At 46.8% G+C, this 13664-nt stretch overlaps 1 protein-coding gene across 1 annotated transcript in view; it reads right to left on the bottom strand.

Annotated features, from left to right (window-relative positions):
* LOC139397102 (voltage-dependent T-type calcium channel subunit alpha-1I-like) overlaps positions 1-2467 on the bottom strand; it is a gene marked incomplete at its 3' end in the record, with an annotated part of 28784 nt that extends 26317 nt beyond the window's left edge. Inside the window, exon 1 of the mRNA XM_071143969.1 lies at positions 2369-2467. Coding sequence (XP_071000070.1) covers positions 2369-2458 — 90 coding nt within the window. The remainder of the gene's footprint in view (positions 1-2368) is intronic.
* Between the last annotated feature and the right edge of the window lie 11197 nt (positions 2468-13664).

The raw sequence follows: 13664 nt of genomic DNA, 5'->3' as shown, positions 1-13664 counted from the left end.
GGCGGTAAATTAGTTTCTAGACCAACAAACCTCTCTGCCAATAACACACACACACACACACACACACACACACACACACACACACACACACACACACACACACACACACACACACACACACACACACACACACACACACACACACACACACACACACACACACACACACACACACATTTAAAAGTAAAAATGCACATCCAGAGATGGGCATGGACACAATCCTTACAGATACTGGCTCATCTAACATTCATAGTGGATACTTTAGAACCTGACAACGTTCTGCTTCATTTCTTATTCATAGTGAGCTACAGCCGGGGGCCTTGGCTCCTGTGTGTTGAAACAAGGAGGTTTGACTGAGCCTTTCCAAGCAGGGCCATGCTATACACAGCAGGAGAGGACACACACACATGCAGCCTTTCAGATTCTCTATGTTACGTGGTGTGTCTGTGTGTCTGTGTGTCTGTGCGTGTGTGCTGACGGTGTCGTTAATTTCGTAACAAACGCTCAGCACATGTAATGCAATGTTCACTATATCAGCCACTACATCAGTCACCAGTGGTGTAAAGTACAAATACTTTAAGGTACTACTTAAGTCGTTTTAGGGGTATCTACTTTACTATTCATATTTTTGACAACATTCACTTTTACTTCACTACAATCCTAAAGAAAATATGTCCTTTTTACTTCATACATTTTCTGTGACACCAAAAAGTACCTGTTACATTTTGAATGCTTAGCAGGACAGGAAAACGGTCCAATTCGCACACTTAATAAGAGAACATCCCTCGTCATCCCTACGGCCTCTGATCTGGCGGACTCACTAAACACACATGTTTTCTTTGTAAATAATGTGTTGGAGTCTGCCCCTGGCTATCTGTAAATAATATCTGAGTGTTGGAGTCTGCCCCTGGCTATCTGTAAATTATGTCTGAGTGTTGGAGTCTGCCCCCGGCTATCTTTAAATGATGTCTGAGTGTTGGAGTCTGCCCCTGGCTATCTGTAAATAATGTCTGAGTGTTGGAGTCTGCCCCTGGCTATCTGTAAATGATGTCTGAGTGTTGGAGTCTGCCCCTGGCTATCTGTAAATAATGTCTGAGTGTTGAAGTCTGCCCCTGGCTATCTGTAAATAATGTCTGAGTGTTGGAGTGGGCCCCTGGCTATCTGTAAATAATGTCTGAGTGTTGGAGTCTGTCCCTGGCTATCTGTAAATAATGTCTGAGTGTTGAAGTCTGCCCCTGGCTATCTGTAAATAATGTCTGAGTGTTGGAGTGTACCCCTGGCTATCTGTAAATAATGTCTGAGTGTTGGAGTGTACCCCTGGCTATCTGTAAATAATGTCTTAGTGTTGGAGTCTGCCCCTGGCTATCTGTAAATAAGGTCTGAGTGTTGGAGTGTACCCCTGGCTATCTGTAAATAATGTCTGAGTGTTGGAGTGGGCCCCTGGCTATCTGTAAATAATGTCTGAGTGTTGGAGTGGGCCCCTGGCTATCTGTAAATGATGTCTGAGTGTTGGAGTGTATCCCTGGCTATCTGTAAATAATGTCTGAGTGTTGGAGTGTACCCCTGGCTATCTGTAAATAATGTCTGAGTGTTGGAGTGTACGCCTGGCTATCTGTAAATAATGTCTGAGTGTTGGAGTCTGCCCCTGGCTATCTGTAAATGATGTCTGAGTGTTAGAGTGGGCCCCTGTCGATCTGTAAATGATGTATGAGTGTTAGAGTGGGCCCCTGGCTATCTGTAAATGATGTCTGAGTGTTAGAGTGGGCCCCTGGCTATCTGTAAATTATGTCTGAGTGTTGGAGTGGGCCCCTGGCTATCTGTAAATGATGTCTGAGTGTTGGAGTGGGCCCCTGGCTATCTGTAAATGATGTCTGAGTGTTAGAGTCTGCCCCTGGCTATCGTACATTTTTTTTAAGAAAACTGTGCCGTCTGGTTTGCTTAATATAAGGAATGTGAAAAGATTTATATTTTTACATTTACTTTCGATACTTATTAAGTATATTTAAAACCAAATACTTTTAGACCTTCACTCAAGTAGTATTTTACTGGGTGACTTTCACTTTTACTTTGTCATTTTCTATTAAGGTATCTTTACTTTTACTCAAGTCTGATAACTGGTTAATTTTTACACCACTGTCAGTCAATATATCAGTCACACCAGTGTCACAGGGAGTCTAAAGAAAGGCTGGTGTGAAGGTTGGGGAATGGGTTCTCACTTCTCACCGCCTGTTGTCAATATTAAACTGTAATCAATCCATCAAATGATACAGTGGTGAAACTGAATTTTACAAAGTAATTAGTCGCAGAAGCATTACCGCTTCGCGGAGGTGACGTTTTGACAGACTGACAGACAGACAGACAGACAGACCTGTAGTATCTGGCAGCGGTCTGAAGTGCAGTCGATGTTCTCACAGGGCTGGTACATCCCCAGGGTGACACAGTTGAGCAGAATCACCATGATACTGATCCTCTCGAACCACGTATGGACAGCAAAGGGTTAAGAAACACAGTGGACAACCAGGGACAGTACACACACATACTGAAAGGCAATAGCATATCATACTCGCAAATAAGCAAACATACAGTAGGCACATACACACACGAACGTATGCGCGCGCACCCACACGCACATACAAATAGTGAAAGGCTTTCATCATATGATACACAGACACACTCACAGGTAGAGCTGCACTGGGTGATGCTGAGTGGTGCTTGTAAATGAAAGGGATTAACAGACTGGTGCCGGAGGGAGGGGAGTGGGGATGTAAAACAAAACTGTCTCTGGCTCGAAGCCAGCTGCACTCAGACACTATATCTGTCTGTCTGTCTGTCTGTGTCTGTCTGTCTGTCTCTCTCTCTCCCTGTCTGTCTCTCTCGCTGTCTATTTGTCTCCCTGTGTCTCTGTGTCCGTCTCCGTCTCTCTCTGTTTCTCTCTGTCTCCGTCTCTCTCTGTCTCTCTCTCTGTTTCTCTCTGTTGTTCTCTCTGTCTCTCCGTCTCTGTCCAGGTTTGTCCCAGTATTCTTACTGGACTTCTTTCCTCCTCTCCTTAACTTCACGACTGCAAAGCCAGGTGATCTCTCACAAAGCCAGGTGATCTCTCACAAAGCCAGGTGATCTCTCACAAAGTCAAGTGATCTCTTACAAAGCCAAGTCATCACTCACAAAGCCAGGTGAATTCTCACAAAGCCAGGTGAATTCTCACAAAGCCAGGTGATCTCTCACAAAGCCAGGTGATCTCTCAGAAAGCCAGGTGATCTCTCAGAAAGCCAGGTGATCCCTCACAAAGCCAGGTGGTCTCTAACAAAGCCAGGTGATCTCTCACAAAGCCAGGTGATCTCTCACAAAGTCAAGTGATCTCTTACAAAGCCAGGTCATCACTCACAGAGCCAGGTGAATTCTCACAAAGCCAGGTGATCTCTCACAAAACCAGGTCATTTCTCACAAAGCCAGGTGATCTCTCACAAAGCCAGGTCATCTCTCAGAAAGCCAGGTCATCTCTTACAAAGCCAGGTCATCTCTCACAAAGCCAGGTGATCTCTCACAAAGCCAGGTGGTCTCTCACAAAGCCAGGTGATATCTCACAAAGCCAGGTCATCTCTCACAAAGCCAGGTGATCTCTCACAAAGCCAGGTCATCTCTCACAAAGCCAGGTGATCTCTCAGAAAGCCAGGTCATCTCTCACGAAGCCAGGTGATCTCTCAGAAAGCCAGGTCATCTCTCAGAAAGCCAGGTCATCTCTCACAAAGCCAGTTGATCCCTCGCACATGCAAACACACCACACACACACTGGTATAGGCCACGGTTTGGTGGCCTATACCAGTCACCACCCTACTGACATGGAGCAAAACCACTGCTGCTCAATACACACACACACACACACACACACACACACACACACACACACACACACACACACACACACACACACACACACACACACACACACACACACACACACACACACACACACACACACACACTTGGACATAAACACCCACACGCTTGGACATAAACACACACAAGCTTGGACATTGACACACTCACACACATCATTTCCCTCCTCCCTGTTTTCTATGAAATTGTTCCTTATCATAATTATGTAGCCTTTATCATCTCTTCATATGTTTCTATCGGTGCATTGGTAGGCTACCTTTGAACTTTGACCTTTTGCACTTCAAATGCCTCGGCGGAGGTGCGTGTGTGTGCATGTGTGTGTTCGTGCAGATACACAAGTGTGTGTGTTACGGTACATTAGAGGTAGGTGTGTTTTAACATAAAGCCTGTTGTTCTCAGGTGATGATTAGGGGGTCTATACATGAAGCAGAAGGAGACCACTATAGCAGAAACACTCCTTCCCACCCTCTCTACCCCCTTTCTCTCTCAACCTCTCCCTCTTTCTTTCTTCCACCTCCCTCACTCTTCTCTCCACCCTCTCTCTCTAGTTCACTGCGTCTTACCTTCTTTTTCTATGCCTCTACTCTCTCTCTCTCTCTCTCTCTCTATTGCTATACCAATTGTTCCCTATTTATCTGCATGTCTCTCCCTCTCTTTTCATCTCTCTCTCTGTGTTTCTTGTTCCCCGTTCATTCCCAAAGCGTCACAGAGCACAGGGTTGCCTGAGTGGCCTCACAGAAACACTTAAGCAGCGCTAAACAAGCGGCAGTGCAGAATCAATCAGCCCTAATAGCTGGTGAATGTGTTATGTAGTGAAAACACACCACTCACAGAGAGGCAGGGAAGCTGCCTGCAGGCTTACATCTGGGAGAGCTAGTTAGGACATCAGGGAGAAACACATACATACACACTAACGCACATGCTCATTCACTCATTGATGCACACACACACACACCACAGCTATAAGCATGTGTGAAAAGTATGTAATCTAACATATATATATTACTCTCATACACCCAGATACACAGAGGACGATATTGAGTCATTTCACCTTTCCGCGCAAGGCCCTTAAAGGGAAAAATAACTCAAAAATGGGAAAAATACATATACAGTGGGGCAAAAAAGTATTTAGTCAGCCACCAATTGTGCAAGTTCTCCCACTTAAAAAGATGAGAGAGGCCTGTAATTTTCATCATAGGTACACTTCAACTATGACAAAATCCAGAAAATCACATTGTAGGATTTTTAATGAATTCATTTGCAAATTATGGTGGAAAATAAGTATTTGGTCAATAACAAAAGTTTATCTCAATACTTTGTTATATACCCTTTGTTGGCAATGACAGAGGTCAAACGTTTTCTGTAAGTCTTCACAAGGTTTTCACCTTCCTCCATTCCTCCATGCAGATCTCCTCTAGAGCAGTGATGTTTTGGGGCTGTTGCTGGGCAACACAGACTTTCAACTCCCTCCAAAGATTTTCTATGGGGCTGAGATCTGGAGACTGGCTAGGCCACTCCAGGACCTTGAAATGCTTCTTACGAAGCCACTCCGTCGTTGCCCGGGCGGTGTGTTTGGGATCATTGTCATGCTGAAAGACCCAGCCACGTCTCATCTTCAATGCCCTTGCTGATGGAAGGAGGTTTTCACTCAAAATCTCACGATACATGGCCCCATTCATTCTTTCCTTTATACGGATCAGTCGTCCTGGTCCCTTTGCAGAAAAACAGCCCCAAAGCATGATGTTTCCACCCCCATGCTTCACAGTAGGTATGGTGTTCTTTGGATGCAACTCAGCATTCTTTGTCCACCAAACACGACGAGTTGAGTTTTTACCAAAAAGTTGGTTTCATCTGACCATATGACATTCTCCCAATCTTCTTCTGGATCATCCAAATGCTCTCTAGCAAACTTCAGACGGGCCTAGACATGTACTGGCTTAAGCAGGGGGACACGTCTGGCACTGCAGGATTTGAGTCCCTGGCGGCGTAGTGTGTTACTGATGGTAGGCTTTGTTACTTTGGTCCCAGCTCTCTACAGGTCATTCACTAGGTCCCCCGTGTGGTTCTGGGATTTTTGCTCACCGTTCTTGTGATCATTTTGACCCCGCGGGGTGAGATCTTGCATGGAGCCCCAGATTGAGGGAGATTATCAGTGGTCTTGTATGTCTTCCATTTCCTAATAATTGCTCCCACAATTGATTTCTTCAGTCCAAGCTGCTTACCTATTGCATATTCAGTCTTCCCAGCCTGGTGCAGGTCTACAATTTTGTTTCTGGTGTCCTTTGACAGCTCTTTGGTCTTGGCCATAGTGGAGTTTGGAGTGTGACTGTTTGAGGTTGTGGACAGGTGTCTTTTATACTGATAACAAGTTCAAACAGGTGCCATTAATACAGGTAACGAGTGGAGGACAGAGGAGCCTCTTAAAGAAGAAGTTACAGGTCTGTGCGAGACAGAAATCTTGCTTGTTTGTAGGTGACCAAATACTTATTTTCCACCATAATTTGCAAATAAATTCATAAAAAATCCTACAATGTGATTTTCTGGATTTTGTTTTCTCATTTTGTCTGTCATAGTTGAGGTGTACCTATGATGAAAATTACAGGCTTCTCTCATCTTTTTAAGTGGGAGAACTTGCACAATTGGTGGCTGACTAAATGCTTTTTTGCCCCACTGTACATATACTCACATTCAGCCAATCAGGTTGCAGCAGTCTGTTGTTTACCCTTGGTTCGAACATTGTATGCAATGTCAGGAAGTAGCATTGGCCACCATAGCACAGTGGGGGGAAATGGGGTTTCATAAAGAAAGTACGCATATTTTCCTTTTTTTTCAACCTTCTTAAGGAGGAAATTGAAACATTTGCAGCTTGAATGAAGAATGTTTTAGGTAGAAACAGGTCCAGGGGGAATACAAGTACATAGCCGGTTGAATGCAATCCCTTTGGACGGTAAGATGAAACGACCCAAAAAAATCGCCATCTGCCGGCCTTGGGCTCAAGTCTATGAGGTGTGACTCTTCTGTTTCCAGTTCAGTTTGCTGGCCTTACCCGGGGGCTCCGGACTCTCAGCTGGACTAAGAACAGTGTTTCAGTGTTGCTCCTGTATGATTGAACTATAGAGTGTCCATGTGTCTCCTATTGACACCACAGTTACAGTGTCCTGGGCTACAACCGTATCACACACACACACACAACCATACAACCGAATAGGCTAGGCTACTATAGGTCATATCCTGGATACAGTAGTGGGGAGGCAGCTAGGCTACTAGGTCATATCCTCGATACAGTAGTGGGGAGGCAGCTAGGCTATTAGGTCATATCCTGGATACAGTAGTGGGGAGGCAGCTAGGCTATTAGGTCATATCCTGGATACAGTAGTGGGGAGGCAGCTAGGCTATTAGGTCATATCCTGGATACAGTAGTGGGGAGACAACTAGGCTATTAGGTCATATCATGGATACGGTAGTGGAGAGGCAACTAGGCTATTAGGCCATATCCTGGATACAGTAGTGGGGAGGCAGCTAGGCTATTAGGTCATATCCTGGATACAGTAGTGGGGAGGCAGCTAGGCTATTAGGTCATATCCTGGATACAGTAGTGGGGAGGCAGCTAGGCTATTAGGTCATATCCTGGATACAGTAGTGGGGAGGCAGCTAGGCTATTAGGTCATATCCTGGATACAGTAGTGGGGAGGCAGCTAGGCTATTAGGTCATATCCTGGATACAGTAGTGGGGAGGCAGCTAGGCTATTAGGTCATATCCTGGATACAGTAGTGGGGAGGCAGCTAGGCTATTAGGTCATATCCTGGATACAGTAGTGGGGAGGCAGGTAGGCTATTAGGTCATATCCTGGATACAGTAGTGGGGAGGCAGCTAGGCTATTAGGTAATATCCTGGATACAGTAGTGGGGAGGCAACTAGGCTATTAGGTCATATCCTGGAGACAGTAGTGGGGAGGCAACTAGGCTATTAGGTCATATCCTGGATACAGTAGTGGGGAGGCAACTAGGCTATTAGGTCATATCCTGGATACAGTAGTGGGGAGGCAGCTAGGCTATTAGGTCATATCCTGGATACAGTAGTGGGGAGGCAGCTAGGCTATTAGGTCATATCATGGATACAGTAGTGGGGAGGCAGCTAGGCTATTAGGTCATATCATGGATACAGTAGTGGGGAGGCAACTAGGCTATTAGGTAATATCCTGGATACAGTAGTGGGGAGGCAGCTAGGCTATTAGGTCATATCCTGGATACAGTAGTGGGGAGGCAACTAGGCTATTAGGTCATATCCTGGATACAGTAGTGGGGAGGCAGCTAGGCTATTAGGTCATATCCTGGATACAGTAGTGGGGAGGCAGCTAGGCTATTAGGTCATATCCTGGATACAGTAGTGGGGAGGCAACTAGGCTACTAGGTCATATCCTGGATACAGTAGTGGGGAGGCAACTAGGCTATTAGGTCATATCCTGGATACAGTAGTGGGGAGGCAACTAGGCTATTAGGTCATATCCTGGATACAGTAGTGGGGAGGCAGCTAGGCTATTAGGTCATATCCTGGATACAGTAGTGGGGAGGCAGCTAGGCTATTAGGTCATATCCTGGATACAGTAGTGGGGAGGCAGCTAGGCTATTAGGTCATATCATGGATACAGTAGTGGGGAGGCAGCTAGGCTATTAGGTCACATCATGGATACAGTAGTGGGGAGGCAACTAGGCTATTAGGTAATATCCTGGATACAGTAGTGGGGAGGCAGCTAGGCTATTAGGTCATATCCTGGATACAGTAGTGGGGAGGCAACTAGGCTATTAGGTCATATCCTGGATACAGTAGTGGGGAGGCAGCTAGGCTATTAGGTCATATCCTGGATACAGTAGTGGGGAGGCAGCTAGGCTATTAGGTCATATCCTGGATACAGTAGTGGGGAGGCAACTAGGCCAGTCCAGCTGATCCTTCTACTGAACCATGGAGATACATGCTGTCTGTCTGCACACAGCAGCCACGGGTTCAACTCATCTTAACATCTCTCTCTCTCTCTAATTCCTCCATCTCTATCTTCAGATGCTCTGTCCATTTCTCAGTTACCTTTCTACTTTGTCTATTCATTCTCCTTTTGTTACTGTGTGTGTCTTAATATTTCTCAAGCTCTCTCTCCATCTTTCTTTTTTCTGACCCTGCCACTTTACCAAGCTCTTTTTCCACATCACAATAACTTTTATCTTTCTCTCACTCTCCCTCCTTTCTCTGCCCCTCCTTTCTCTCGGTCTCTCTTTGTCCTTTCTCTCGCTCATTACCGTCACCCCTGCCCTCTCTTCCTCTTTCTCTCTTCCCTTCTCTCTCATACCCCCCCCTCCCCCTTCCTCTCTCTTCCCCCCACTCTCTTCCTCTCTCTCTCCCCTTTCTCTCTTCCTCTCTCTCCCTCCCCCTCTTTCTCTTCCCCCCTCTCTCACTACTTGTCATTCTTCTGACGTTATGTAATATTTTCTTGGCAGAATAAAATGAGTGTAATCACCAGAAACCAGACATAAATTAAAACATAAATAAATTGCAGCATTTCTGAAACAAATGTTTTAGCTGAGTGCTTTTTCATTAGTTTTGTCACTCCTGCAGAAATGACATATTCCCAGCAGGCCAGAGTTACAAGTCTCTATAGCAGTCTCAGTCTGTGTCCCAAATGGAACCCCATTCCCTCCGTAGTGCACTGCTTTTAAAGTCCTCTGGTCCCCGGTCAAAAGTTTTGCACTATTTTCTGTGTGTCTAAACCAAGCAGAATCAGTTTCCTTCACCACGAGGCAATACGACACAGTGCCTTTACGTGTGACATCATCAGACTGTGACTGTCACATCTCACTACCATCTGTCTCACTCACACACACACACACACACACACACACACACACACACACACACACACACACACACACACACACACACACACACACACACACACACACACACACACACACACACACACACACACACCCCTAAGGTTTAACTTCAGGCATACGTGTAGTTGGATTTATAAGGTTTGGAAGATATGTGATTTGGTGTAATCACAGGATAATGTGATATGATAGGTGGGGGATGGGGGGAGTAACCAGACTATGCAATGTGATATGGGATGATATGACAACATATTATATGCTAGGAAATGCTTTGTCACATATTTTGTGTATGTACAATATGGACAATATGACATTATTAGAGCCCTATTCAACGTGTTAATAACATTGATCAGAACAAGAGTAGTTCCTTGATACTTCTATGAGTTATTTCCAGAAATCTTTTTACCAAGTCCCCCCACCTCTCTCCCACTGTCTTTTCTACAGACCCCACAGCCTCCATGTGCTCTCACATATTTAAAGCCTAACTGAAACTACAGTGGTGGTGTCTAAGTTACTGCTTGCCTGCTTGCCTCAGCAAATGGGAGTTGTAGTTTGTTCACACCAACTTTGCCTCAGAGGATATAGCTGCCAACCAATGTTTGGCATTGTCTTGTTAATGTTTCATATGAATACGGAGAGATTATGTACAGAATTTTTGAGTTTGCCAAAAATAAAAACATCCTTCTCTCAAAAAATACACTGCTCAAAAAAATAAAGGGAACACTTAAACAACACAATGTAACTCCAAGTCAATCACACTTCTGTGAAATCAAACTATCCACTTAGGAAGCAACACTGATTGACAATAAATTTCACATGCTGTTGTGCAAATGGAATAGACAACAGGTGGAAATTATAGGCAATTAGCAAGACACGCCCAGTAAAGGAGTGGTTCTGCAGGTGGTGACCACAGACCAGTTCTCAGTTCCTATGCTTCCTGGCTGATGTTTTTGGTCACTTTAGAATGCTGGCGGTGCTTTCAATCTAGTGGTAGCTTGAGACGGAGTCTACAACCCACACAAGGGGCTCAGGTAGTGCAGCTCATCCAGGATGGCACATCAATGCGAGCTGTGGCAAGAAGGTTTGCTGTGTCTGTCAGCGTAGTGTCCAGAGCATGGAGGCGCTACCAGGAGACAGGCCAGTACATCAGGAGATGTGTAGGAGGCCGTACGAGGGCAACAACCCAGCAGCAGGACCGCTACCTCCACCTTTGTGCAAGGAGGAGCAGGAGTATTACTGCCAGAGCCCTGCAAAATGACGTCGAGCAGGCCACAAATGTGCATGTGTCTGCTCAAACGGTCAGAAACAGACTCCATGAGGGTGGTATGAGGGCCCGACGTCCACAGGTGGGGGTTGTGCTTACAGCCCAACACTGTGCAGGACGTTTGGCATTTACCAGAGAACACCAAGATTGGCAAATTCGCCACTGGCGCCCTGTGCTCTTCACAGAAGAAAGCGTCTGGAGACGCCGTGGAGAACGTTCTGCTGCCTGCAACATCCTCCAGCATGACCGGTTTGGCGGTGGGTCAGTCATGGTGTGGGGTGGCATTTCTTTGGGGGGCCGCACAGCCCTCCATGTGCTCGCCAGAGGTAGCCTGACTGCCATTAGGTACCGAGATGAGATCCTCAGACCCCTTGTGAGACCATATGCTGGTGCGGTTGGCCCTGGGTTCCTCCTAATGCAAGACAATGCTAGACCTCATGTGGCTGGAGTGTGTCAGCAGTTCCTGCAAGAGGAAGGCATTGATGCCATGGACTGGCCCGCCCGTTCCTCAGGCCTGAATCCAATTGAGCACATCTGGGACATCATGTCTCGCTCCATCCACCAACGCCACGTTGCACCACAGACTGTCCAGGAGTTGGCGGATGCTTTAATCCAGGTCTGGGAGGAGATCCCTCAGGAGACCATCCGCCACCTCATCAGGAGCATGCCCAGGCGTTGTAGGGAGGTCATACAGGCACGTGGAGGCCACACACACTACTGAGCCTCATTTTGACTTGTTTTAAGGACATTACATCAAAGTTGGATCAGCCTGTAGTGTGGTTTTCCAGTTTAATTTTGAGTGTGACTCCAAATCCAGACCTCCATGGGTTGATAAATTGTCAGCACATTCAACTATGTAAAGAAAAAATAATTTAATAAGAATATTTCATTTTCAGATCTAGGATGTGTTATTTTAGGGGAGAGTGTGTAGGGCAGAGGGTGTAGAGGAGAGGGGAGAGGGTGTAGGGGAGTGGGGGAGAGGGTGTAGGGGAGTGGGGGAGAGGGTGTAGGGGAGTGGGGGAGAGGGTGTAGGGGAGTGGGGGAGAGGGTGTAGGGGACTACAGGAGAGGGGGAGAGGGTGTAGGGGAGTGGGGGAGATGGAAGGGCGTAGGGGAGTGGGGAAAGGGTGTAAGGGAGAGGGTGTAGGGGAGAGGGGAGAGGGTGTAGGGGAATGGGGGAGATGGTGTAGGGGAGTGGGGGAGAGGGTGTAGGGGAGTGGGGGAGAGGGTGTAGGGGACTACAGGAGAGGGGGAGAGGGTGTAGGGGAGTGGGGGAGATGGGAGAGGGCGTAGGGGAGTGGGGAAAGGGTGTAAGGGAGAGGGTGTAGGGGAGAGGGGAGAGGATGTAGGGGAGTGGGGGAGAGGGTGTAAGGGAGAGGGTGTAGGGGAGAGGGGGAGAGGATGTAAGGGAGAGGGTGTAGGGGAGTGGGTGAGAGGGTGTAGGGGTGTAGGGGAGAGGATGTAAGGAAGAGGGTGTAGGGGAGAGGGTGTAGGGGAGATGGTGTATAGGAGAGGGGGAGAGGGTATAGGGGAGTGGGTGTGCTTCTACACCTGCATTGCTTGCTGTTTGGGGTTTTAGGCTGGGTTTCTGTACAGCACTTTGAGATATCAGCTGATGTACGAAGGGCTATATAAATCAATTTGATTTGATTTGATTTTGTGTAGGTGTAGGGGAGAGAGTGTAGGGGAGAGGTGGAGAGGGTGTAGGGGAGAGGGTGTAGGGGAGAGGGGGAGAGGGTGTAGGGGAGAGTGTGTAGAGGAGAGGGGGAGAGGGTGTAGGGGAGCGGGTGTAGGGGAGAGGAGGCACTGCTGTCCTCACACGCTCTAATGGCCACTAATGGACAATGGGGACAGAGATTAGAAGCTGCCCCAAGAGGTGAAACAGCACAGATGTGATGTTTCAAGTTTTATGCGTGTTTGTATATGTGTTTGTATGTGTGATTGTGTATTTGTGTGTTTGTGTACCTATTAGGGTCAGTGGCGAGATGCACTTAGAGAAGGATCAGGAATAGGGTACAGGAATAGAAAGATATTAACACTTTAATGCAGGAGGGTCACACACACACACACACACACACACACACACACACACACACACACACACACACACACACACACACACACACACACACACACACACACACACACACAGCGGATGGAGTCTAGTGGTAGAGAGAGTGGTAGGTCAGTGATGTGGTAGCTACCCTCCTCTCTTTACCAGAAGGTTATGGTTAGGGTAGTGGTAGAGAGAGTGGTAGGTCAGTGATGTGGTAGTGCTAGCTACCCTCCTCTCTCTACCAGAAGGTTATGGTTAGGGTAGTGGTAGAGAGAGTGGTAGGTCAGTGATGTGGTAGTGCTAGCTACAGAGGGACTGGGAGAATTCCTTAAGACAAGCCTGGCTGCGTTGCCACAGCAACGGGATCAGACGAGGTGCCTCCACGGAGACAAGCTAAACACTGTGCTATTGTTTGTGTGTGTGAGTGTGTGTGAGTGAGTGTGTGAGTGTGTGGGTGCGTTGCATGTGTAAGTTTCTGTGTTTGTGAGTGAGTGCTCATATCTCCATGTGTGATCATAGCTTTCTGTGTGATCATAGCTCTCTGTGTGATCATAGCTCTATGTTTGATCAT

This window comes from Oncorhynchus clarkii, unplaced genomic scaffold (assembly GCF_045791955.1).
Source record: "Oncorhynchus clarkii lewisi isolate Uvic-CL-2024 unplaced genomic scaffold, UVic_Ocla_1.0 unplaced_contig_4603_pilon_pilon, whole genome shotgun sequence".
NCBI lineage: Eukaryota > Metazoa > Chordata > Actinopteri > Salmoniformes > Salmonidae > Oncorhynchus > Oncorhynchus clarkii.
This window is presented reverse-complemented; position numbering and strand designations above follow the sequence as displayed.